Below are 26514 nucleotides of genomic sequence, written 5' to 3'. Positions count from 1 at the left end.
CCCTCGAATAATTATTTTATTTTAATGCGGCCCTAAGATAACCTAAGGTTGGACAGTCCTGCCCTAAAGGAATCTTTGTTGCTAATGGTGTCCAACACCCCATATTTTATGTCCAAAGTACAGTTGGGTGAAAAAGTTGAAAATATTTTTAGAATCTTAATTTTGCTCTTTACTCATGAAATCTACCTCAGCCACAGTAATTAGGCCTTTTCTCCCATCCACCCCGGTTATTAAGTTCTCCAGAGTTAGTATCTCCCACCACCCATGCTCTTGAACAGGGTAACTGGGAGGTAGCTGACAAAGGAACAGAAGGCAAGAGGGTAGCCCCAGGGTGAAAGCAACCCTGATTCTCCACTGTAATATAGAGTGAGAGTGTGGGTGGTTGGGTTTGGGGTGTGTGTGTGTGTACACAGTACACATACCCCCAGAGGTGCCCTATCTCTACCTAATGCCCATGCATCCTGCTGTTGCCAGTGGTAAAATCAAGAGCTGACTTGAGTTGTGACTGTAGAGATGGCCTCAATCAAGAGGTAACAACCCCTAGCACTGCTTTTGTTACACTACACTAGTTTAACATTTGAAAAACATGAAAGGTTAAGTTTCTTGAATGAGAGCAGTAAGGCACTTTAAGGCCTCAAGTTAATCATGTTACTGATGTATTAAAGTGTTCTCAGTGAGAAGCGGGGGAGGGGGGGTCTCAGTCACCTTAAGGCATCTTTGTTTAGGTGAAAGGAAAATCAAAAGTCTACATGGCTGCATTTATGCCACCCACATTTTATTTTCATAGTCTTTAATACAAGTACATCATCATTTTTAAAAAACACTGCTTTGAAATGAATACTTAAATTGTATTTACAGCCTATATGATGATTTCACATTGAAATGGTAAGCGATCTCCCTTCCCTGTTCTCTCCCTTCCCCTCTAACCCAACTTTATAAAGTGCTTTTAGAGACCTGGCTGGACCTGTTTCCTAAGGGGAAAAGGCAATAGCTTATTATTTTCGATCTGCCCACTCTTAACAGAAGTAGAGAATGAGGCGGATTTTTCCCTAGATGCCATTTTCCTGCCATTCTGGCTAATTCTCTGAGGTGGCATTCCCTTTGTTCTTCCTCCCAGGCAGGGGGAAAGCTGACTTGCTCTGGGGCTGGGTGAGCTTACTGGCTAAGAGGATGAATGGTTCAATCAGCGTTTTCCGATCAGTCACGCTCACCTCCCACAGTCTCACTTTCTCGGTCCTTGCCCACTGCTGGGCCATGTCAGCATCCACTTGCCTTTGCTCAGATAAGTCAGATTTATTTCCCAAGACCACAATTACCACCTGAAAGAAAAAAAAAGGATACATAAAATTTGTGCCACGAACCTCCCCCAGCACAAAACTGAGGAGTGTTTTTGTCAAGCAGCCTGGGAGTGCAGAAACATGAAGCGCCAGGGTCCCTAGCCTTGTTCCTTCTGCCTTCTGGCAGTCAAACATCTACTCTTGAGGCCGCACCTCATCCTGAAACTAAGAAGACAGGTAAGAATTGATGGGGTATCAGCAGGCAGTAGTGCCTTTCTGACTGGAGCATCCCTCTAGGCAGAGGGAGGGAAGGGAGGTATTTGGGAGAAGGGCAAAGGGAACTTCTCACAGCCCCCACATCATTACACTGCTGATGCTTTCAGCTTTCCACATGGTACATAACCCATCAGTATCTGGAGGTAACTTGGTTACAGGTACTAATGAAAGATGAGACGAATATTTAAATCCATGGTCACAGCCAACTACTGATCATCCCTAGTAATAGAATGGAGGTGTCACACAGAGAATCAAAATACTATTATCTGACTGAAATACAACAAATTTTAGTATGGCTATGCCTAATATTTGGGGAATTAATAAGTTCGAAACAAAGGAATAAAGCTCCAGCTCAATAGGCCATCAAGACATCCCATGCTTTTGCTTTACCCACTCCTTCCTTCCCTGGCACACAGGTGGCAACACTGGGAAAAGTCAATAGAGGTGACCAAGTGGAGAAGGTAGTGAGGTCATTTAAAAAAAAGGTAAGAGCACAATTTGCCGTTGTTTTTTGCACCTTAAAATTGAGTTCATTGCAATTTCCAAAATACCAGTCATTTTAGGCCACAACTTCAAATTTCTCTAAGCAATATTTTATTACAGGGATTTACGGCAGCAATGGCACACTTCATATCCTTTAAATTCCTCAATGCCAGCAGCAGGGAAGAAAATGAAGACCAGCATGGAATCTAATCAGTGTGATTTTTTTTTAAAGAATTTTAAGCTGTTTGGAAGCCAGGAAGCAAACCAAGAAAAAACGGCTGAAAAGTCTTGGTTATTTTCAATAGTTTGAGCATACTTCAGAAAAAGCAAAAAAAAAAATGTCAAAGAATGTGCAGAATTCCAGAAAAGATGGGGCAAGAAGAACGGGATTCCAACTCTTCTAAGCGAGTATAAATTTCATTTCACTTTTAAACTCCTATCTTTCCCCCTACTTTGCTACTTTATCAGAATGTACTTCTCTGGACATGGAGGAAGACCATTCTGTTTTCTCCACCCCCCAAACCAGGGGTGGGGAACCTGCAGCATCAAGGCCACATGTGGCCCTCTAGGTCCTCAAGTGTGGCCTTTTGACTGAATCCAAACTTCACAGGACAAAGCCCCTTAATAAAGTGATTTGTTCTGTAAAACTTGGACTCAGTCAAGAGGCTGCACCTAAGGACCCTAAAAGGCCACAGGCTCCCCACCCCTCCCCAAACCCTGCCACACCTAGCTCTAAAGTGACAATATGTTAGGCTTTTAGTAAGCCAATGTCCGTGGTATAGCTGCATGTGTACAATATGGTTTGCTGGGTGTGTTACAGTACGGATTCTTCCACATAGGCGTTAGCCTAGATGGCCTCTGAGACAAGTTATATTTATTCTAATGAAAACAGTAAGAAGCCCCTTGCTCAGCATGGATAAAAGTAGCTGCTCCAGCCCTTCTGACATCCTAAAAGGAGTTAAGCGTAGCTTATCATGCCACATCATATTTTCTATATGGGACAACAGGAAAAGTCGTTTTGATCTCTCAACTAAAGAATGAAGGCAGAAAATGCAACTAGTTGGTGAGTGATGAGGCCAAGTGGCTGGTGCCAGCTTTCATAATCTATCAAGAAAAACAGATTTTTATTTTATGACGAGGTTACACATAATACAATCTTTTAAAGTCCAATTTAGTTTTACAAATCCCACCTACAATTTGGATGGGAAACACTCAGCACTTCTAACAAAGCTGCTTACCTCTTTTTTGTCTCTGAACTTATCTATGTCTTTCTTAATGCTCTCCACCCTCCGAAGAGATTCCATGTCGTTCACAGCATAGACCAGCACAAACCCATCGGCAAAGGAGAAGTAGTGCTTGGGGAGCTCCTCGCCGTCCTGCAGGCCCCGGGTGTCATACAGGCGCAGCTGCTCCCTCACCCCTCGGTCAGTTTCAACTGATGCCACATACACATCTTCCACCGTTTCACTGTCTTCCTTACCTGTTGTTTGATGGAAAACACGCACTGTAAATCATTCCATTTTTCTTTTGCTATCAGGATGTCATTGTTTGTAAAATATCCTAATCCCACTGTGAGGTGGAGGGGATTCAAAGCTATGAGTGCAAATCCTACTATCTTGGAAAGGCTTCCAGTGTGGACCAGCCAAAGGACAATAATCTCAAATTTACCCAAAGTGAACAGAGCTACAAGGTCATAAATGGTTTGATCACAGTGATTCCTGAAACCTGCCATAGTGATATGGAAGATTACATTCTGTGCCAGGAGAGAGTGCATCCAACACTGATGAATTCATGAATCTTTCTGATGCTGAAGAGCACACAAACATTCTTTTTAAATGCTCCCACTCTAGTGTTGAGAGAAGCGGTAAAAACCCAGGCAGTTCCTACCAGAATCACTACTACACACAAAAAATCGGTTACATGACTGATGGTAATAATATAAAGAACTAAACTGGAATAAAACTAAGTTTTGAAAGTATTATAACTTTCAAAACTTAGTCATAGCTACAGAAAGCAGAAATGTATGAAAGAAAAAACCCCTTCCCCCAAACCCTTCTCTCCTTTCAAGACAGCCACCACTTCCACTCTGACCTCCCTCCATCAGCCCCCTCCACTGCCCTGCAATAAAAATGAATAAAAACTGCCCAGTACCTCTACCTTCTTTGTGGATGTGCTTCCATAAGTCCCGCTGCCACCTCCTCAGGGATGCTCCCTCTTCTCTCCCAGTCTTCCTCCTACCCATGTGACTTCTCTGTGTCCTCTGCCAGCTCCTACATCCATACCTCAGGAGCTAAGTGTGGGCATCCCCCCAAGGTCTGACTGAGACGCTCTCCACACTCTTGCTGGGCAGCCTCTCCAGCGCTCGGGCTGCCTTGTCATTGCAATGTACATGTCTCTCTTCCTATCAAACTTAGTATGTCCCAAACTGAACTCCTGACCTCCTCCCTTTCCAAGCTCTTCCTTCCAAACATGCCTTGTTCAGCTGGTAGCAGCACTGTCCTAGTCTCCCACATCTATAACCTCAGTGCTAACCGAGCCTCCTTACTCTCCCTAACTCCACATGCCCAAGCGATGCCTTCACAACATCTCTCACAGCCAGCCCGGCTAGGCCCCAGTCCAGATCCTCCTCATCGCTCATGGACATTACCAAAACTGCCTTCTCAATGGTCTCTGTACCTCAAGTCCCTCACTATTCCAATCCACCCAACAATAGTGCCACCAAAAGAACCTTCCTCAAGCAACTCCACCAGCCCCAAAGGCTCTTTGTTGCCTCTAGAAAACACCAACTTTTCTGTTTCGCTTTTAAAGCCCTATGCACAAGCTCACCCCAACTACATCCATCTCTCTCTCTCATCCAGCCAAACTGGCCTCTCTCTGTTCCTCACACATGACACTGTCTCCCATCTCCCTGTCTCCTCTCTCCATCCACCTCAAAATCCTTCTTGGTTCAAACACCATCATCTGCATAAAGTCATCACTGCTGCCTCTCAATTTCTAATGCCTTCCCCTCTGGATTACCTGATACTCAATGACTTTGTACATATTTGTATTTATTCATTTTATGTCTATGTGTATAGTTGTCTCCCGAGAAGAATGCAAATACCTTGAGAGAAAGGATTATTTCATTCTTTATCCTAATATCTTTAGCACCTGGCACAGTGCATAGAACAAATGTCCTTAAATATATGTTGGCTTACAAATTTATTGTTCTGGGATGTATCTCCCATCTCAGGCTTAAATCCTCTTACTAATGAGCCTTCCTCATTGATCTCAATGCACTGACCATCCTTCTCTTCCCAACCCCCATCACGTGCTCTAGACAAAGTGGCTGCCACTTGTATACACTGATTACCAGTAGCAGTTAAATAGTGCCCAAATAGGGTGTCTGGAAGGCCCTATGATAACTTCAGGCATGATCCAAGTATTAGAGGTGTTGCATATATTAAAACTAATGAAGTTTTCTCTCTATGACTTGAGCCTTTGTGGACATGACCTCTAGTCTTTATTCCAATAGCATACTTTGGGAAGGAGTCCCAACTGCCTCATGTAGTGCCCAGGCCCCACTAAAGGAAACCAGCCTCACCAATAATGTGATTCCCATAAAGAAGCTGCTCCAAAATCGCCGTTTTCCCCACAGATACTGCTCCACAGACCACGACCCTGCAGCCTTTTCCCATCTTTTCTGCCAAATTCTGCACAGACAAAAGTACATTTGTTTTCATTAAAGAACATTATAGATAAGTGGAGAGAATATGAAGTTAGCTAACTTAGCTAAAATGTTATTTTGTTGAAACTAAATTTAATAGTTTTACTTCAGAGTATATAGGAATGGTTGCCACACTTAATCTGAAAAATTCCTATTACAGTCATGGATTAGGCTGAAAACAGAAAAGAGAGCTTGTCTACTCATCATAAATGCTTGGAAAATTTTTCCAAAGGTAAAAAAAGTATAGCTAAAAATCTGGAGAGCAGTCTAGCAAAGACTCAATAACTGTGGTACTAGTTAACCCTCCTAATAGTTCAGCTGGGCCACATAAGCTTGGGTCTAGAAAACTGCTTAGGTGGGTTGAACTACAGAGAAGTGGGAGGAGAGTGGGGGGTGGACAGGGTAATCGTACCTCCAACTCTACTCTCAGCAGCTACCTCAGGAAGGGGAAGGAGGAAGGGGAGAAGGTTTCCTTCTCTACAAGAAGTTCTTCCCACTGGTTAAAAGGGCAGAAAATATCTTCACACAAGAATGAGGAAGTGAAGCATCTCCACATTTCTTTCCACCACTGCCCACTCAAAATTCTCTTGACTGGAAGGCGATGGGGAACAAAGCCACTACCTACTGCCCTTCCTTAGCTCAGCTAAAATCCCATCTTCTGCAAGAAGCCTTCGTGATTCCCTTTAAGGCTACTGCCACCCCTCAGTCCATTATCGCCAATTTATCCCGTGTACATTTTGTTTCTACAGTTATTACTCATCTCCCCCATGAGACCATCTTTTGCCTTATCCCTATCCCCAGGACTTTTGCCTATCCCCAGCACTTGGCACAGTGCCTAACACATGGCAGATGCTTCACTGACTCCTGCCTAAATTGTACAACACAATTCCCCTGCTAACAAAAACATTGGAATATTCCAAATAAATATTCCAAAGAAAAGCAAAGCTTAGTCTATCTCAGGTCATCTCTTCCCATCTTTGTGTACACCTAAAAAAGTTACCTCCCTAAAGGGTTTATCATTTACATAGGAAAGTAGCATGGATGATATCAACTTTGACTATTGGAAAATTAGGGTCTTTTCCCCCTATAATTTTCTTGCTGTCTTCTAGAGAGGGTGGGCCAACGCTCAGTGCAGAAGTTAGGAGGTGACGGATAACTGGGTGAGTCAATTCATTTTTCTCTATTTCCCAATCTAGCTCATCAAGGAGGTGGCAGCAGATGGGGGTAATAAAGTATACATAAACGAATACAAGCCAATAGGAAAAAAAAAGAAAAATCCAAGCCAAAACGTCACAGGTCATTTTTTTGATTATTTATTTATTTACTTATTTGATGTTTTTAGTTTTCAGCATTGATTTTCACAAGAGTTTGAATTACAAAATTTCTCCCCATTTCTACCCTCCCCCCACTCCAAGATGGCATATATTCTGGTTGCCCCGTTCCCCAATCAGCCCTCCCTTCTGTCACCCCACTCCTCCCCATCCCTTTTTCCCTTACTTTCTTGTAGGGCAAGATAGATTTCTATGCCCCATTGCCTGTATATCTTATTTCCTAGTTGCATGCAAAAAAATTTTTTTTTGAACATCTGTTTTTAAAACTTTGAGTTCCAAATTCTCTCCCCTCTTCCCTCCCCACCCACCCTCCCTAGGAAGGCAAGCAATTCCACATAGGGCACATGTGTATCATTATGCAAAACCCTTCCACAATACTCATGTTGTGAAAGACTTTTACTCCTTCCTATCCTATCCCCCTTTATTCAATTTTCTCCCTTGACCCTGTCCCTTTTCAAAAGTGCTTTTGATTACCTCCTCCCCCATCTGCCCTCCCTTCTATCATCCCCACCTTTTTATCTCCTTCCTCCTTTCCTGTGGGGTAAGATACCCAATTGCGTGTGTATGTTATTTCCTCCTCAGGTCAATTATAAGAGCAAGATTCATTCATTCCCTCTCACCTGCCGCCCCTTCCCTTCCTACAGAACTGATTTTTCTTGCCACTTTTATGCAAGATAATTTACCCCATTCCATCTCTCCCTTTCTCAATATATTCCTCTCATCCCTTAATTTGATTATTTTTTTTTAAATATCATCCCTTCATATTCAACTCACCCTGTACCCTCTGTCTATCTATATATGTTTATTCTCTTCAGCTACCCTAATACTGAGGTCTCATGAATTATACACATCATCTTTACATGTAGGAATGTAAAAAAAAAAAATCAGTTCCACTTTAGTAAGTCCCTTATGATTTCTCTTTCTTGTTTACCTTTTCATGCTTCTCTTGATTCTTGTGTTTGAAAGTCAAATTTTCTATTCAACTCTGGTCTTTTCACTGAGAAAGCTTGAAAGTCCTCTATTTTATTGAAAATCCATATTTTGCCTTGTAGCATGATACTCAGTTTTGCTGGGTAGGTGATTCTTCGTTTTAATTCTAGCTCCACTGACCTCCAGAATATTATATTCTAAGCCCTTCGATCCCTTAATGTAGAAGCTGCTAGATCTTGTGTTATCCTGGCTTTGTTTCCACAATACTCAAATTGTTTCTTTCTGGCTGCTTGCAGTATTTTCTCCTTGATCTGGGAGCTCTGGAATTTGGCCACAATATGCCTAGGAGTTTTCTTTTTTGGATCTTTTTCAGGAGGCAATCAGTGGATTCTTTCAATTTCCATTTTACCCTCTGGCTCTAGAATATCAGGGCAGTTCTCCTTGATAATTTCTTGAAAGATGATATCAGGCTCTTTTTTTGATCATGGCTTTCAGGTAGTCCAATAATTTTTAAATTATCTCTCCTGGATCTATTTTCCAGGTCAGTGGTTTTTCCAATGAGATATTTCACATTATCTTCCACTTTTTCATTCCTTTGGTTCTGTTTTATAAGATCTTGATTTCTCATAAAGTCACTAGCTTCCACTTGCTCCAATCTGATTTTTAAGGTAGTATTTTCTTCAGTGGTCTTTTGGATTTCCTTTTCCATTTGGCTAATTGTGCCTTTCAAGGCATGCTTCTCCTCATTGGCGTTTTGGAATGCTTTTGCCATTTGAGTTAGTCTATTTTTTAAGTTGTTATTTTCTTCAGTTTTTTTTTTAGGTCACTGACTTGTTTTTCATGGTTTTCTCACATCACTCTCATTTCTCTTCCCAATTTTTCCTCTACTTCTCTAACTTGCTTTTCCAAATCCTTTCTGAGCTTCCTAGGCCAATTCATGTTTTTCTTGGAGGCTTTTGATGTAGGCTCTTTGACTTTGTTGACTTCTTCTGGCTATATGTTTTGGTTTTCTTTGTCACCAAAGAAAGATTCCAAAGTCTGAGTCTGAATGTGAGTCCATTTTCGCTGCCTGGCCACGTTCCCAGCCAACTTACTTGACCCTTGAGTTTTTCATCAAGGTATGACTGCTTGTAGAGAGTACTTTGTCCCAAGCTTGAGGGGCTGTGCCGTTGTTTTCAGAGCCATTTCTATACAGCAAGCTCTGCCACACCAGCACTACTCCTCCCCCAAGAACCACCAACCCAGACCTGGACTCAGATCTAAGCTGGCTCTGCACTCCTGCTCTGATCTGCCACTTAATTCCTCCCACCAGGTGGGCCTGGGGCTGGAAGCAACTGCAGCTGTAGTTCTGTCAGAGCTGCACCACCTCTGCTGCCCCTGGGGCAGCGGCTGAACCAAGAACTCCTTTCACTCTGTCCCAGCAGCTTTTCCCACTAACCTTCTCTGTTGTCTTTGGTGTTTGTGGGTTGCAAAGTCTGGTAACTGCCACAGCGCACTGATTCAGGGTGCTAGGGCCTGTTCTGCCCGGCTCCCAGTCTGGTTGGTCTGGGCACGGCGCGATAGACCTTACCCAGCGACCATCCAGGCTGTCCTGGGCTGCAGCCCTGCTTCCCTATGCTATTTCGTGGGTTCTGCAGCTCTAGAACTTGTTCAGAGCCATTTTTTTAGGTGTTTGGAGGGACCTGGGTGGGAGCTCACGCAAGTCCCTGCTTTCCAGCTGCCATCTTGGCTCTGTCCCCACAGGTCATTATTTTAATAAAGGTTTTTCACTGTACTGCTTGAATTTAAATTTAAAAACTCAGAGGGAAAGGAAGAATATTGCCACCAAAAAGACAAAGTGGTAAGGTCCTTATTAGGAGATTTTGCAATCTAAATTTAAATTCCTATCGTTATTTCCTATCTCTCCCTCTAGTTGGTACAAGGTCTAAGTTTCATCCCAGAAGCATCTATTAAGTACTAACCCTTCTTTCTCAGAATTCTTATAATTTTTTTTAAATACTTGATTGCTAAACACTAGGGTCTCTTGTTGTGTTTGTCCTTCATTTTTGAAAAGGACCATGACATCAGGGAAATGATGATGTGAGTTGCAGTTGACTGATTTGAGTGAGGGAGGGCTGTGCAAGGTCACCAGCCTCACTTCCTCCTCCAGAGCCATCTGGGTCCAGTGGCCTGATATTCATCAGGATGACTGGGGATGACTCCGGCTGCAATGGGAGACCCTGGCCCTTTTAGGCTAAGGCCTGGAGTCTCTTAGAAGTCGGGAAACAACTAGTCAGAAAAATACATAGAACGCTGTTTCTCCATGAATCAAAAACCAAGCCAGTTTCACAATTCAACTCTTTAAAAAGTAAATAGTCAACCTGGAGAAAACACTTTTTTCACCTTTCATTTTGTACACAAAGCCAAAGTTTTAAACATTCCTATTTCTAAATAGCTTGCCAATGCTGAGAAAGTAAAACAGAAAAGGCTCAAAGGACATCACTCTGCTAGAATTAAAATCCATTGACAATAAAAAACAATTCCCTTAATAGAAATTAATGCTAATCAAATAAATCACATATCCTAATTTCACCCTCACTTCCCCTAGCTAAAAGGATCCAGATATAACATGTTCAAAGGGGAAAAAAGGATGAGGGTGTAGCAACAATCTTGCTAGCAGCTACTGTGGCTGTGTAAAACCAACAACAACCAGCACACAGAAGACCGCTAACACAGGGTCTTTGATCTGCTTTACTAAGGAAAGCAACGTTAAGGGGCTAACAATCTTACTTTAATCCAACATACAAATATCATTCACTTAGTTCAGGAGGAAAAGCCAACAACCTGAACCTAAGAGCAAGTACAAATCATAGTTACCAGAAAAGCATCAACATCTGGGTTCACAAGCTTTAAAGAGGCTGCCCAGAGTCCTGCACCACTCTTCCAGTGACTGAGAGCCGCCAGACAGAACATCAACTTTTGAGCTTTTATACTCAGTGCAGGGCTCAAAGGATTCACACCTAATCAGCAAAAGGGCATGAACCTGGGGCTTTATACTCAATTAGCAAAAGGGTGTGTGCCTGGAGCTTGGTACCTAGTAAGACTCAATCAAAGACACTTAATTTAGCATTCTGAAACAGTTAAAAAAAAAAAGTCCCACCTTAATTACCAATACAGAGGCAAGAGGAAGCAGCTAATGAATCTTACTTTCCACAAAAGATACATGTCTCTGAAGTTTTAATTTTTATTTTATTAGTCAATGATTACATTTTATGTTATTTTGTGGTGAATTCACCCTTTTTATTTTTGATGTTGGTTATTTGGTTTTCCTCTTTTTTTAAAAAACAATACTTTGTTTTCCCACAGTTACATGTAAAGACAACTTTTAACATTCATTTTAAAAAATTTTGAGTTCGGAAGTTATTTTTAAAGTTAATATTTTGTCAATGGACAAATGAATTGTCAAGTGTAGCCAACTCACTATTAAAAAAAAGTTCCTCCTTTGGTTCCCTCTGTAAAAGTAAGGCTTTCAAAATATTAAACATGACATAGAGGAATCAAGTTTACATCTTTTTTTGGAGTAACACCTCATTTGTTTGAAAGACACTTACCCAATTAGGCCACCTCAACTATCTAGACTGTAGAACAGAGCCTGAATCTGGGAACAGCAGAAAATGCCAATGAGCAGTTCAAATCACCGTCATAAACCCCACGTACTTTTACTTCATAGCAAAAGTGCCCAGGATTTATTGATTCTTGCTTCATGCACAATTCCAATTAGTTTAGTTATCTGGATTCCCAGACCACAGAAGATTAAAGGGATGGGTATAACTGAGGGCAAGAACCCAGAAAGCAGACAGAAGTTAGAAATTACAGTTTACCAAGTGTGAAAACTACAAAGCCTATAAAAAGCCAATTTCCAATCAAATTACTTAAAATGTGGGTATTTGAAAGGGATTAAGTTGCTCAAAAGGAAAGGTGATACCACAATTGTTCATGACAATAAATGAGGCAGTTTAGCCAAGAAGCTGGAGCTGGCTTTGAAGTCAGCCAGGCCTCGTTTGTAAGGGCAGTGCCATCACTTAAAGTCTAAAAGACTTCAATTACAGAATAGATGTTGATCTGCAGTGAGAGTTTCACACCAAGTGAAGCCCCTCCTTGCCCCTCGGGTGGGGGTCGGGTGCCACTGGTCCAGTCCTTCACCACTGAAAAGGGCTGACAGAAATATTTTTGTACATGTGGGTCTTTTTCTCTCTCCTGGATGGTTTTGGGTATGACCTAGTGGGCTGTGGCTAAGTCAAAGCATAATAAAATTTAGTGACTCGGGCATAATGACAAATTGCTTCCAAGACTGGCTGTACCAATTCAAAGTTTTAATAACAGAGCATCAATGTGCCTGTTCTACTCCATCTCTTCTAACTGGTCATTTTCCTTTTTTGCCATCTTTGCCAATACAGTGGGTATAAGCCAAGGTATAACCTCAGAGTTGCTTTAATCTACACTTCTCAAAACATGAGCGATTTGTAGTATTTTTTCCTATAGCTGTGGATAGCTTGTATTTCTTCCTTGGGGAACTGCCTGTTCATATGACCACTGCAGGGAATGGCCTGACTCTTAGACATTTCCATCAATTCCTTATACATCACAGAAATGAAATCTTTAGAGAAATTAGTTGCATAGACTTTTCCCCCAATTAACTGTTTCCCTTTTGAATTTTATATCATAAAATTAAGATATATGAATGTCTAGGAATATTATGCCATAAGAAATGTAAATGAGAAAAGTAAGCCAAAAAGAGCAAAGCAAACTCAAGGGAACAATGGATACAGTGACAACACCGCAAAGCCAACTGTCAAAGACCCAAGAACACTGATTGACACAAAGACCATCCATGATTCCATGAGACTCATGAAGCAAGCAACCCTCCTTCTGACAGAGTGCTTATGGATTCAAGATGCAAAACAGAGATACATTTTTGGATACTATGGAATGGTTTGCCTCACTGTGCATAAATATAGCAATGGCTCTTTTTTCTTTTTAACTAGGGGTGGGAAGGAGAGAAAACAAATACTTATTAACTGAAAAATTAAATTTTAACAAGTAGTAAAAGCAATTTCCTCATCAGGAATTCCCAGCAGAGGTGTCAAATTCAGCAGAACTGGATTAAAAAGTCATTGGGAAATGTTTAACAAAATAAATCAAGATGCAACATAACATTAATTTGTGGTTTTCTAAATCAGTATACAGCCTGCAGGAATCTGTTTATATTTGAGTTTGAGTCCAGGATCCCATTCTCTCTCCTCCCCACCCCCCCAAAAAAACTTACAATAGCTAAGCTCAGCATTTATATGCTTTAAGGTTTACAAAGAGCTTTGCATATATTACCTAATTTGATACTAGTAACACCCCTAGGGGAAAGGCAGCGTAAGTACTATTATCAGCATCTTTCAGAAAATACAGTGAGTTTCACGAGGATTAGGTGGCCGATTCAGAGCGCCCCCAGTAAGAGAGAGTCATGGCAAGCGGACAGGAACTTGCTGGCAGTAGGATGATCTGGGGAAGGCTCTTGCTACGTCATTATTTCCTGACTTTGAGTGAGCCATCCCCCTTCTTGGGCCTCAGTTTCCTCATCTGTACGAGAGATCTCTCTCAACTTTAAATCTCTTCCTCTATCCCGAGGCCTGGAACCCAAGGAGGCCACATGTGGTCTCCAGGCGGCAGGTTCCCCACCCTGCACTATCCTGTCCCGGAGGAAGGAGCCAGGGCTCCATCAAAGTAATGAATCCGGGGGGAGAGTGCTAGTCATGCAGAAACAAAGTGTCAATAAAACATTTTTAAAACAAAGGCAGAAGCACACTGAGAAAGGAATATGGACAAGCACGGCCCTGTTGGCTCTACCAGGTTAATGTAATATACACTTTAGAAAGAAGAAGCTATACTTAAGAGACCCTGTTTCATATGCAATCCTCCTTTTCTATTCTTTGCATCCAGAAATATTCACGTTTGTTAAGATAATTTTAAAAAGTTCTTTTAAATAATGTATTACTATACAGTGGCCACAATCTACCAAGTGAAAACAGTGAGATCTGAAAAGGACACAGAGTTCAGTCTGACCTAAGTAACTAAATCCTGCCCTTTTGGGTTACAAAACGTAATCATGTAAAATACTCAATTTCCTATGTATACGGACTTCAATACTCTAATTACGGGAAGCCACGCTCAACAGCATAATTCTTACTGACTGAAACAACATTTAAAATACTCATCTAACACGAAATCTTTAAAAACTTTTTAATTCCAAAATGCATCAAACGGACATCATATTCACAGAATCATGGGCTCCAGAGCCGGAATCAACTTGAGATAGCATCAGCCCAGTTCCTTTACAGGTGAGGAATCTGAAGGCCGGCGGGGAGAATCGAATTGCCTCCTGGCACAGAAAGTAGCAGTCATCATTTGAATCCAGGTCCTATGACTCCAAATCGAGTCTTCACTTTGCCCTGGCCCTCCCGTCTCACACCGGTATGAGACGGCTCGGATGGTGGGGAGAAGGAACGGCAGCAGAAGTATGGGTCACCTAAGATATACAGCCTAAGGGCACAGCGCGTGGGGGAGCGCGCTATTAAACCGCGGAGGCGATCCTCGGCCCCCCACCGCCCGCGTGGTTCCCGTTTCTACGGCACGCGGCCCTTTTACTGACAACACTAAGACCGTCCCCGTTTTTTATGTGGCAGGAAAATCTAACAACTCCAAAGGAGAACTTCCGAGGGATGAGAAGCATCCTTATTCTATGCCCGGTGCGCGCGTGTACGGATCATTTCAAATGCCCTTCAGGCGTCCTGGGCATTGCCCTGCTTTTAACCTCGGCGTCTCCCAAACAAGGGGCAGGCTCCAGAGGTTTGGCTCCGAGCCCCCGAGGCACCCCGCGGCTTTGGGCGGAAACCTCGAGCGGTCTATCCCCAGGGGACCTCGTTACTGGAAGGGCCCAAACTGCGGATAAGCGTCCTCCTTTTGTCCTCATCTCACGCGATCCTCACAGCCCACCGCGGGGGAGGGGCTCTTATTGTCCCCATTTCTCGGAAGGGGAAACTGAGGCGGATGGAAGGGGGACCTGCCCAGGGTCGCGCTGGGGCAGTGTCCTGCTGACTCCAGGCCCTAGCCACCGACCTAAAGAATTGGACTCTCCCAAGCTCCCGGGGAGTCAGGAGGCAGAGCCGGGACTCGAACCCAGACCCCCGCTGTCGGCGCTTCTCCGCGGGGGAAGGGGGTTGCCCGGGAAACCGCCCGGACTAGCTCACCCGGTCCACGACAGGGGTGGGTTTCCGAAGCAGCTGGAGGGGGGGGTGCCCCGCCCCCAACTCCTTGCCCGGGGGGTTGGGAAGTGCAAGGAGAGCCCCTCGGGCGGGGGTGAGGGGGTTGCGAGAGACGGTGGCCCGGCAGGGTCACGATTCCGTCAGAGCTCTTCGTACCTCGCCCCCGCCCCCAGGTCCTCCCGAGGTGAGGATAGGGGTGCAGGGTGCTGAGGGGGTGAGGCGGGGTAAGCGGTACTCGCCCTGCCCCAACAAGGGAGAGGCGCCCCCTTCCCTCCCCGTCTACAGGCCGAGGGAAGCACGCTCTATTCCCTGCGTTACCTGCCCGGAGAGGGGCCGAGCCGGGGATGCCGCGCATGCGTCCTCTCGCCGGCACAGTTCGGGCTTACCCGCCCCTCCCCCGCCCCAGCGGGATCCGTACGTTAGGCTCTCGACTGCCCCTCTGGAGCGGCGCCGAGCATGCTCCGACCAGAGAGGGAACAGCGGAGCAAGAGCCGCCCGGGGTGCCCCTCAGGAGGAGAAGCGTTCGGGGCAGGCACTGCCATCCCCGGCTCCTCCCCTTCGTGTAGGCCGAGCCTCCGTCCCGCCCCCTCCGAGGCCTCCAGGACTACGATTCCCATGAGGCTGTGCGCCCGCCCAATGCCTGAGCCGGAAAGAGGGTTTGTGGAGAGGAAGAACCCATAAAGGATTGTGGGAAGGCAGACTCTTCCTTTCCGGTCGGCGGCAGCCATCAGGCAGGTAGGCAGCGTTTGCGGCGTTGTGGCCATCCGCTTGTAATCTGCCCTTTTCTTGGGCCATCCGAACCCGGGCCCCATGCGCCCGGGGGCCTCGGCCCGTGTGCCGCGTGATGAGGGCCCTGGTCGGGGCCCGGGGCAGCGGGAGCGGGGAGAGGAGGCCTCGGTGGCAGGGCGGGGGGGAGACTGGGCCGGAGCCGGGGAGGCGACGCCGCCGGCCCGCCGACTCTCGGCGCCGGCCGGGCACACTCGGGCCTGCGGCCGGTGAGCCTTCCAGGAACGCGGTTGTGAGGCGGGCGCGCTCTCTTGCAGGATAGGCGTGAGCCAGGATGGGGGCATACAAGTACATTCAGGAGCTGTGGAGGAAGAAGCAGTCGGATGTCATGCGGTTCCTGCTGCGCGTGCGCTGCTGGCAGTACCGCCAGCTATCAGCGCTGCATCGCGCGCCGCGGCCCACCAGACCCGACAAAGCCCGCAGGCTGGGCTACAAGGCCAAGCAAGGTGACGGCGCGGGCAGGGGCGGGACGGGACTCGGGAAAGGGGCCTGCTCACCTGGCCCTGCCTTTGCACGAATGTCGAAAGAGCGTAGGCAGGGAGCATGGTGCTTTTCAGCTTGGAGCCCAGGGAGTCCATGCAGAGATTCCGGGGGAGGCTGGGCGTATTTCATTCCAGTTATTTACCTTCGGTGTCTTAGGTGATTTGCTTTTACCATTTCGAGTTCGAGAACTCCTACTATGTCATAGTAGAGCATCGGGTTAAGAGGCGCGGGTAGATTCTGTCACTTGACTCCACTGAGCCTCTCTTTACTCTTTGACAAAATAGTATAATGCCCACCTAACTGGAAAGCCTCATGCAAGTTAAGGTATTCCTGTGCCCAGAAGAGTAATTTCTGATATAATTTAGTCTCTGATTTTTAACAATTGACTCGAGGTTGAGGCATGTAAATCTTTGTTGTGGCGGGGGAGGTTTACAGGCAGCTGGCTGTGATAGCTTCCGTTTTAGAAAAACCTTGTTCGTTTTAGGTTATGTCATCTACCGTATCCGAGTTCGCCGTGGTGGCCGGAAGCGTCCAGTTCCCAAGGGTGCAACCTACGGTAAACCCGTGCATCATGGCGTCAATCAGCTGAAGTTTGCCAGGAGCCTTCAGTCTGTAGCAGAAGTAAGACTTAGTAAACTAGTAGTTCTTTTGGAGATGAAAAACAATATGGTGTGATGAAATAATCCTGTTTCAACTGAGGCAGAACACCTGGGCTCAGGTCTGTCCAAGCCTTAGCATGAGCTGTGTGACTCTGAAGTTAGTTAACTGTGAGCTTCAGAGGTCGTGGTTTGCTTTTCTACAGGGCATTTTCAACAAGCTCAGAACTAAAATTGCCATTAAGATATCCTTCAAAAGAAATGCCGTGGAATTTGGGTACTGAAAGATAGTATATGGGTGTCAGCTGGTTAGGCCAAAGGTGCTTAACTTAGGGCCAATGAATTGGATGAGAGGGAGAAAATTAAATTTTTATTTTCAGTAGCCTTTAACTTTAATTTAGTATTTCCTTCAATTAGAAGTGTAAGCAATAACACATTCTGAGAATCCATAGGCTTCTCCAGATTGCTATGGGTGTTAAACATGTCACAAAAAAGGTTGAGAAGCCCTTAGGTTTTCCTGAGAAAAAGTGTATACCCAGTGTCTTCCTTCTGTTGATTATCATTTTATCCCTGTATGTATCTTGTGCAAAGCTTGTCTCTCGTTAGACTAAGATTGAGAGCAAGGACAGGTTTTTTTGCTTTTCTTTTCATCCCTAGTGCACATGGCAAGTACATAGGAGATGCTTAATAGTGCTTATTGGCTGTTGAGAAGAGATGAACTGTTACTCATGTTCAGCTTTAACATCAATCTTAATAATTGGCATAAATGTTGGTATGGAAAGATTATTAATGCATGACAGGGGTAGGTGGAACTTGAAGAGTTAAAGGCATTTATTTATTCATAAGCTCAGGAGTGGGGACTCATTAAATATTACGGCTCTTAACTTCAGACTTGAACAGAACTTTGCACAAACAAAACTAATCCAACTGCAGAAATATCTTAGAAATTGTTTTGATGGTACTTTGAAAAGCTGTAATGGCCAAAAGAACTTAATTCTAACCGTACCCTTAGATTACCTCATTAGGTGGTAAACCCCTTGAGGGCAGAGGCAGAGACTATCTTTCTGGAAGCCTTTACTGATTGCAGTTTGATTGCTAAAAGTTAAAAACAGATTATACTCAAAATTTTTTGTTTTCGATTGGGAAGAGTTGGATGTGTTAACAGGAGGCATATGTTCTAGGTCTATATTAGTTTTGTTATTTATGGTATGGAAAACCACTAGTCTTTTGTTTTGCAGTTACCATAAAACCCACCATCACCATAACATCCTCATCATACACACTTAATAGCTCTACTAGTTTTTCCTAAGGGATCTGCTGTTGTCAGTTTATGTTCAGCAAACCCTTAAAGCATTTATATATAAGTCCTTTATGCATCTGTTGATTCTTTTGAACCAAACTTTGTTCTAAGCCCTGGAGATAACACAGCAAATCAGTCCTGCCCTCAAGGAACTTACCTTGAAAATGAATTTAGAGTGGATCTGGGCCAGAAAAGGGATTTTTAAATTGTGGGAGAAGCCAGAAGAATCAAATAACACACCCTTTTCCTTAGCAATGGTAGTGTTGATTTAATTTTCCCCCCCTGAAAGGGGAGGGGGGAGGGCTGTTGGCAAGAAAATAAGATTTAGGTGACCCAGGGTCACACCCCTAAGTGTTGGGAAGCAAGTCATCAATAAAGTTCAGCACTAGGTCAAGCTTAGGCTTTGTGGAAGTTTCATGGGTGTACTCTAAACAATCCCTGGGGCATTTAGTGACCTGAAGCTAGGTATTCTAACCTGGGAACCCAGAGACAGGTGAGGGGGGTGTGGAGGAGGTAGAGTTCTGGTTCTGGAATCAGGAAGATCAGAGTTCAAATCTGGCCTCAGACACTTCCTGTCTCTGTGACCCCTGGGCAACTCATTTAATTTTCCCTTGCCTCAGTTTCCTCAACTGTCAAATGGGAATCATAATAGCACCTACTTCCCAGGGTTGCTATGAGGATCAGATGACATGTGGCATATCTAATAAGCACATTGGATGATATGCTTATTCTCCCTTGGTGCTTTGCTTAATTTTCACCGTTTTGTCACAAATTGGGAAGCGTTATGTTTTAGTGAAAGAGCGCTGGAGTTGAGTCCAGTGACCCAGCAGCACTCAGCAGGCAACAAGCATTTCAGTGCTTTCTATTGGATACAAAGGTTGGGGGAAAAACAAGACAACCTTCCCACATAATGATGAACCTGACTGAGGTGCATCCTCCATCTGATCAGGAGGTGGAAGGCCATTTCGGAGGGCACTCAGTAGCTGGTGGTCCTAGGAAATACTTCCTGTACAAGTTAGGGCGTAAGCTTAGTCTTGGAGGAGACAAGGAAAGCAGTGGGGGACAGATGACTGAGCAGCTTCAGTTTCCCAGGAGTTGGATTAGACTACTCTAAAGCTGATTCCAACTCTTAATTATGATACTATGACACCTTTTTTTCTTATGGGGGATAAAAAGTTACTTTGGATATTTTTGTTATCTTGGTTTACATCTCCCTTTCCCTTAAGACTGCACAGAAGCAACACACATTGGAAAACAATCTTGTAGAAGTGTGATGGTAGTTTTACATACACTGCCTCCCTGAGCATAATACCAGTTACTTCAGTAGACATTGGTTAAGCAGTTATCGCTAAGTACTATGATAGAAGAACTACCTTCCGCTCTTCCCAAGGACCTATTTTTCTGGGGATACATAGTATGTAGGTGTTCCTTGAACAGTGTGTTCTGGTCTGTCTGTGTGTGTTGGTTATTTTTTTTTTTACAGGCTTTAGACTGTACTGTTTTAGCACTGTGTCTTGTAAGCATCTCCAGTAAAAATACAGGAATTGGATTTTTAACATTCGCTTTCTTCTATTTTAGGAACGTGCTGGCCGCCACTGTGGGGCCCTGAGAGTCTTGAACTCATACTGGGTGGGTGAAGATTCAACCTACAAATTCTTTGAGGTTATTCTTATTGACCCATTCCATAAAGCTATCAGACGAAACCCCGACACTCAATGGATCACCAAGCCAGTGCACAAACACAGAGAGATGCGGGGGCTTACCTCAGCTGGCCGAAAGAGCCGGGGTCTTGGAAAGGGTCACAAATTCCACCATACCATTGGAGGTTCTCGTCGTGCTGCTTGGAGAAGGCGCAATACTCTCCAACTACATCGATACCGCTAATTGGTGCACATTAATTTGTAAACTTAAGTGTTTAATAAATGACATTTGTGACAATGTTATGTTGTCTTCGATGTGTCCAAAATGTAGGTATCATAAAGGGATTGCCAGATGATAAGGGTTAACAAAAGGCAGTAATTGTGGAAAATGTAAACTTTGTGGCCAAATCTTTGAAGAAAACTAATTCACTCATTATGCAGATTTAACTGATAGGTGTATTGCAACCTAAACTTGATAATTATGGCAACATACTGCCATGCTATTTTAATTTATGACCCTAAGTTGAAACTGAGTCTGTAATACGGAATCCTACCAAAAGGTAAAGGAAAGTATCAGAAATGTAATGTTATTATTTGAATGGATTTTTTCCCCCTAATGCATTAGAAAAAGTCATCTAAGAATTGGCACCAGAAGTTAAGTTTTTACAATTACAGAAAAGAGCATAGACAGCTGGCCTTGGATAAAAGACCCAGATTCAAGTCCTCACTGAAGCTTTAGAGCAAGCAGCGTTCTGTGATGGTCAGCTCTTCACTGGGAGGGGCCTACATGGAAATGACAGGCTGCAAGAGATTAGATGAAATTCTAGGATACTTAGGGTCAAATTATTAAGGTGATGTCTAAATTGTAGCTTGTAGTAATTGATTTTAAATAGCTGCGTTCAAGGTTCTGTGTGAAATCATTTGCTAAATGACAGGTGGTCAGATGTTCCACAGGGGTATTACAACCCCTGCCCTGCAATGTAACTACTGTGGGCTTCCATAGAATAGCTTCTTGGGTGAACCCAAGTTTTCAAAAAGCTTGATGATCGGTGCTTTTATTATATATTCTTTGGCAGAAGGGGAGCAAAGAGAATGAAAGGATTTAATTCATGTACGCTTCTGGAATTCATCAAGTGCTTAGAAATCACAGGTACTAGATATAAAGTGCTTTATGTACTTGATTCTAGTTTGGAAAAGATCCCTGGGTGAAAATGTATTTTCTGCCTATAGATTAGTTGGCCCAAGTGTTAAATTTTCGAAGTTGTTTCTTTTTCTAATATACAGTCACTTTGGATTTGTTCACAACTCAGCATCAGCTCATACATCTAGGTGTCTTAAACCATCTTTTTCATCCTGTGGCACAGTAGTATTTGTGCTTATTTCCAGGTATTTGCCATCATCAAAGAACTTAGATAAACGGTTTTGTATATGAGCCTCCCCTCTGATATCATTGGGATATTTCCTGATGACATTCCGGGGTCAGATTATACACGATTTAGTAACTCTGTATAGTTTGATTTTCTCGAATGGGTGCACACATTCACAGCTCCACCAATAACACATGTGCCTGTGTTCTCCCATCCTGTCTAATGTTTGGCACTTGCCTTTTTGGTTGACTGATTAGGGTTACAAATTGAAAGATCTGGGAGTATACTGTACTCTAAATGCCTAGTTTAACTAATACTTCTAAAGCAGTTAAGTATGGCCCTGTGGCAAATTAGCCAGAAGCAAAAATGTAATTCCATTTAAATTAACAGATCTGATGAGAGAAAAAGTGTTATAACCCTGATCTTTGGATTGTTACTTTTAAGAGTATTCCTTTGAGAGCACTATATGGCATCATGTTATGATGATGAGCCTCAGTCCTCTAAAGATATGCAGCAGAACTCAAGGCTTTTCCGAGTCTGAAAGGTTTCAATTAGAAGCTCTTGACAGGCTAGAGACCAGCCTAGGTTGGCCATCAGATTATCAGTTGATCTGGCTGGGGGTGAGGAATGGGGATGGGTATCATGGCTGGTCATGAAAATGATATACAAATCCCACGTGGCCTATTTCCACCCAACTTCTAGCAATGACAGAAGAAGGAAAGATAAGCCAAGAATGTTGTGTTTGTCCTTTGTTCTTGAAGAGGACCAAGACATCAGGAAAATGACTGACTTGCAGTTGACTGATTTGAGTGAGGAGGGCTGTGCAAGGTCACCAGCCTCACTTTCTCCTCCAAAGCCATCCAAGTCCAGTGGCCTGATATTCACCAGGATGACTGGAGATGGCCCAGGATGCATTGGGAGACCCTGGCCCTTTCCGGCTAAGGTCTTTTTAGGTTCTAACTTTGAGGAGGTAAAGTCCATTCAGTGAATAGGCCTCTTTAAGAAGTTAATCAAAGGATGGCCTCTTCAATCAAAACTCCAAAAAAAAAAAAAGCCCCTGATGTCACGGTCTTCTTTGAGAACGAAGGACAAATACAACAACCTGTAAGCTAAGAATCACATCATTCTTAGAGCATATACAAACTAAGTCTGTGTAGCAATTGGCTCTTCAAAGGGTCTTGTGGGGCTGCTCTGTGCTGTAGTTCCTGGGCTTGTTAATGATGGTCACCTTCACACAGTTGCAGGCCTTTGGGCTGGCATCCTTTGTTGCTTGGGTATCGATTAGCCTCTCTTGCCCATTGCCTTAAGGGTTGCAGAGATGGCAGATATCTGGATCCAGTACAGCCAGCCCTGTTCTTAATCTATTCACGAGGTGGTTTCAACTGCCTACAAACACTTCTTGACTGACAACATAAGGAGTTACCAGAAGTCAACTGACCCCAGTAAGGATATGCCAAATGGGTCAGTTTTCTTGTGATGTACAGGCCAGGATCCCTTTTACAAGTTTGATTTTTGTGATTGACTACTCTTAAGCTCAAACTGTAATTTCATTAAGCAATGGGTCAATTAGTTTTTAGCAAATTTGATCTAAATTTACCAATTTACAAATTAAATGTGATAGATATGTACTGCTCTACCATCCCAAACTGTCTTTTCTTAATGTGGCCTTGTATCTTAATTTTATATTTAAATGATTCAATAAAAAAGACAAATGAAAAAGCAATTAAACAAATGGACCTTCAACTCAGTGAATGCGACAAACATTAAGTACCTAATATGTGTGCCAAATAGCTAGGTTCTGGGAATACAAAGATAAACAATGACAGCCTCTGCTCTCAAAGTAGTAGAGATGTCACCAATGCACAAGTTGAGTATTTTATGAACATTTATCTCCCCCTCGCTACAGCCCTGTGAAGCAGATGCTATTATTATGTATAAGGAAATAGACTCACACAGCTAGTACTTGTCTGAGGCTGAATTTGAACCCAGGTCTTCCTAACTCCAAACTCTGCTCTATATTGAGCAGCTTTTTTATTTTTTTATTATTTATTTTTATTTTATTTTATTATTTATTTTATTTTTTTAGTTTTCGACATTCACTTTGATGAGATCTTGAATTCCAAATTTTTTTCTCCTTCCCTCCCTTTCTGCCCTCCCCTCTCCCCAAGATAGCAAGCAATCTGATATAGGCTATACATGTACAGTCATATTAAACATATTTCCACGTCAGTCATGTTGTGAAAGAAGAATAAGAACAAAAGGGGAAAACCATGAGAAAGAAAAAAAGAGCAGATAGTCTGCTTCGATTTGCATTCAGACTCCATAGTTCTTTCTCTGGATGAGGACAGCGTTTTCTATCACAAGTCTTTTGGAATTGTCTTAAATCGTTCTGTTGCTGAGAAGAGCTAGGTCAATCATAGTTAATCATAGCATAATGTTGCTTTACTGTGTACAGTGTTCTCTTGGTTCTGCTCATTTCACTCAGCATCAGTTCATGTGAGTCTTTCTGGGTTTTTCTGAAATCTGCCTGCTCATCATTTCCTGTAGCACAATAGTATTCTATTACATTCCCACACCACAACTTGTTCAGTCATTCCCCAATTGATGGACATCCCCTCCATTTCCAAGTCTTTGCCACCACGAAAAAGAGCTGCTATAAATGTTTTTGTATATGTGGGTCTTTTTCACTTTCATTTGATCTTTGTGGTATGCAGACCTAATAGGGGTGCTGCTGTGTCAAAGGGTATGCAATCTTGCAGCTCTTTGGGCATAGTTCCAAATTGCTCTCCAGAATGGTTGGATCAGTTCACTACTCCACCAACAATGCATTAGTGTTCCAATTTTCCCACATCTCCAACATTTATCACTTTCCTTTTTTGTCATTGTTAGCCAATCTGATAGGTGTGAAGTGGAAGCTCAGAGTTGTTTTGATTTTCATTTCTCTAATCAATTGTGATTTAGAGCATTTTTTCATATGACTATAGATAGCTTTAATTTTGTCATCTAAAAACTACCTGTTCATATCCTTTGACCATTTATCAATTGGGAAGTGATTTGTATTCTTAGAAATTTGACTCAGTTTTCTATATATAGTATTTTAGAAATGAAACCTTTATCAAAAAAACTGGCAGTAAAAATTGTTTCCCAGCTTCCTGCTTTGCTTCTAATCTTAGTTGCATTTGGCTTTGTTTGTGCAAAACCATTTTAATTTAATATATATTCAGCAGCTTTTTTCTTATTTATATGTATAGTACAAAGCAGGTGTATGAAGTGCAAAAATGAGACAGACAAAACACCCTAAGAAAACTTGAGAATACTTAAAACTGTCATTCAGTCAGGAAAAGTATTTGGTGGAGAGGCCATACAAAAAGAACTCTGAATTTGAAATCAGGAAGAAATTCTGGCTCCGGGTCCCATTGTCTGTGTAACTGTAGGAAAGGAAAACATTTCATTTCTCTGAGCTTCAGTTTCCTCATCTATGAAGTAGGAATGAAAATGCCTATAATGGTATCTATTTCACGAGCTCAGGAAGATCAAATGATCTGATGGAGACAAAAGTACTTTGCGAGGTTTAAGTGCCATAAATATGTGCCTGCTATTTTCCTAATTATACCTGAGCTGGGTGTTGAAGGAAGATAGGATCCATCTCAAATGCAGAGTTGGGGAAGTTTAATGCATTCCAGGTATGGAGGAAGACCTTGAGCAAACCATACTGAAATTCGAGTAATAATGAGTCATCTGTTATATCTAGCACAATGGTTCTCAAATGTGGTCCACCAGATTCTTTCAGGATAACTGTGAGGTAAAAATTATTTTTATCATAATACTAAGATATTTTAATTTCTAATGCAGTAAATATTGGCAAACAAAAGAACTTTGGGGGAGGAGGTTTTTAAAAAGGATCCTGAGACCAAAAAGTTTGATAACTTCTGGTCTGGCAAAGTGATATCAAACTCAAATGAAATAGGGGACCACAAAGCTGTACACAAAATTCTCTGCTGGCCACATATTGGCAGCTTTAAAATGTGATATTATCTATGTTTTATTGTATCTTCATTTATTTATTATTTCCCAATTACATTTTAATCCATTTCTGAATGAACTCAGGACTGTTGTAGGCCATATGTTTAATACCTCTGTTCTGGAGCAGAGTCTAGGAAGGGTATAAATATCGAGTCAGATCATAATGCTAAGGCAGACTGCAACTCTGGAAATCCTTTACAACCAGGCTAAGGAGTTTGCATTTTATTTTCCAGGCAATGAGAGCCCCTGAATGTTTTTGGAGCAGGGAAATGACATTCATTCAATTTCATGGCAAGCAAAGTGGGACTTTTCATTATTTTTTCTTTTGGAGTGCTTCTCAGCACTAAGGCAATCAAGTGCCTTTTGATTGAGTCTTTGATTGAATCAAGAGTCTTTTATGACCTGTTTAAGTCATAAGAAAGCCTAAGTCACATGAGTTTGAGTCACATGGTTGTGTTACCCTCTGACCCTGAAGAAGCATGTATATATTGTGACATTAGAATTTGGCTTTGGGGGCTTACTCATTCCAGGAGTATTCCTGTGATTTAGCAGAGGAGACTCTGGATAGCCGTTAAAGAGCCCCCCACCCCTCCCCAGCTTTGAAAACCCAGATGTTGGTGCTTCTTTCTTTGGTAACTATGTATGTATTGCCATGGACAGACAAAAGCCCTGTCTGCTGATTTGTGTTATTTGCTCTGTTTATATAATTTCTACTTATAATTTCTGTTTATGTTTTCTCTGAAGTTCAGGGTGCTGGCTTTTTCCCCTGAACTAAGTGAATGATAAATGTATGTTTAATTAAAGTGAGATTGCAAACCCCTTAAAGTTGCTCTCTTTAGATAAAAGAACCTGTGCTAGCAGCCCTCCTGCATGCTGGAGTTACTGGCTGCTAGCAGCATTGTTGTTACATTCAATCTTTTAGCATTTATAAGCCCCTGCTATCTATGCGCCAGGCACTGTTCTGGGTGCTGGAGTTACCTTTGTCTCAAAACCAGAACAGTCCCTGCTCTCAAGGGGCTTACAT

At 42.9% G+C, this 26514-nt stretch overlaps 2 protein-coding genes across 6 annotated transcripts; one reads left to right on the top strand and one right to left on the bottom strand.

The window, feature by feature from the left end:
* Positions 1-755: 755 nt before the first annotated feature.
* Positions 756-15859, bottom strand: NKIRAS1 (NFKB inhibitor interacting Ras like 1). 4 transcript variants are annotated; one of them, XM_036760899.1, is made up of 4 exons: positions 15614-15859; positions 5620-5728; positions 3275-3516; positions 756-1319 (listed from the first exon to the last, which is right to left on the bottom strand). In XM_036760899.1, the coding sequence occupies exons 2-4, from the start codon at positions 5711-5713 to the stop codon at positions 1077-1079; spliced, it is 579 nt and encodes a 192-aa protein (XP_036616794.1). In that variant the 5' UTR covers positions 5714-5728; positions 15614-15859; the 3' UTR covers positions 756-1076. The 4 variants fall into 4 exon arrangements, with proteins under 4 accessions (XP_036616794.1, XP_036616795.1, XP_036616796.1 ...); XM_036760900.1 differs by lacking the exon at positions 15614-15859 and adding an exon at positions 15281-15532; XM_036760901.1 differs by having other exon boundaries at positions 757-1319; positions 15682-15836.
* Positions 15763-20398, top strand: RPL15 (ribosomal protein L15). 2 transcript variants are annotated; one of them, XM_036760896.1, is made up of 4 exons: positions 15763-16030; positions 16339-16527; positions 17049-17185; positions 20039-20398. In XM_036760896.1, exons 2-4 carry the CDS (start codon positions 16356-16358, stop codon positions 20342-20344), a joined length of 615 nt encoding a protein of 204 aa, XP_036616791.1. In that variant the 5' UTR covers positions 15763-16030; positions 16339-16355; the 3' UTR covers positions 20345-20398. The 2 variants fall into 2 exon arrangements, with proteins under 2 accessions (XP_036616791.1, XP_036616792.1); XM_036760897.1 differs by having other exon boundaries at positions 15987-16030; positions 16344-16527.
* Positions 20399-26514: the final 6116 nt, after the last annotated feature.

The sequence above is a fragment of the Trichosurus vulpecula genome, chromosome 5 (genome assembly GCF_011100635.1).
Source record: "Trichosurus vulpecula isolate mTriVul1 chromosome 5, mTriVul1.pri, whole genome shotgun sequence".
NCBI classification, from domain to species: Eukaryota; Metazoa; Chordata; class Mammalia; order Diprotodontia; family Phalangeridae; genus Trichosurus; species Trichosurus vulpecula.
This window is presented reverse-complemented; position numbering and strand designations above follow the sequence as displayed.

What these genes read in the sequence shown, in the direction of transcription:
- NKIRAS1 (XM_036760899.1), bottom strand. Translation starts at nt 5,713, where the DNA reads ATGGGAAAAGGCTGCAGGGTCGTGGTCTGTGGAGCAGTATCTGTGGGG. An exon ending in TTATGGGAATCACATTATTG is followed by an intron (nt 3,517 to 5,619) that starts GTGAGGCTGGTT and finishes ATCAAACAACAG; the next exon opens with GTAAGGAAGACAGTGAAACG. An exon ending in AGTTCAGAGACAAAAAAGAG is followed by an intron (nt 1,320 to 3,274) that starts GTAAGCAGCTTT and finishes TTTTTCTTTCAG; the next exon opens with GTGGTAATTGTGGTCTTGGG.
- RPL15 (XM_036760896.1), top strand. Translation starts at nt 16,356, where the DNA reads ATGGGGGCATACAAGTACATTCAGGAGCTGTGGAGGAAGAAGCAGTCG. An exon ending in GGGCTACAAGGCCAAGCAAG is followed by an intron (nt 16,528 to 17,048) that starts GTGACGGCGCGG and finishes TGTTCGTTTTAG; the next exon opens with GTTATGTCATCTACCGTATC. An exon ending in GCCTTCAGTCTGTAGCAGAA is followed by an intron (nt 17,186 to 20,038) that starts GTAAGACTTAGT and finishes CTTCTATTTTAG; the next exon opens with GAACGTGCTGGCCGCCACTG.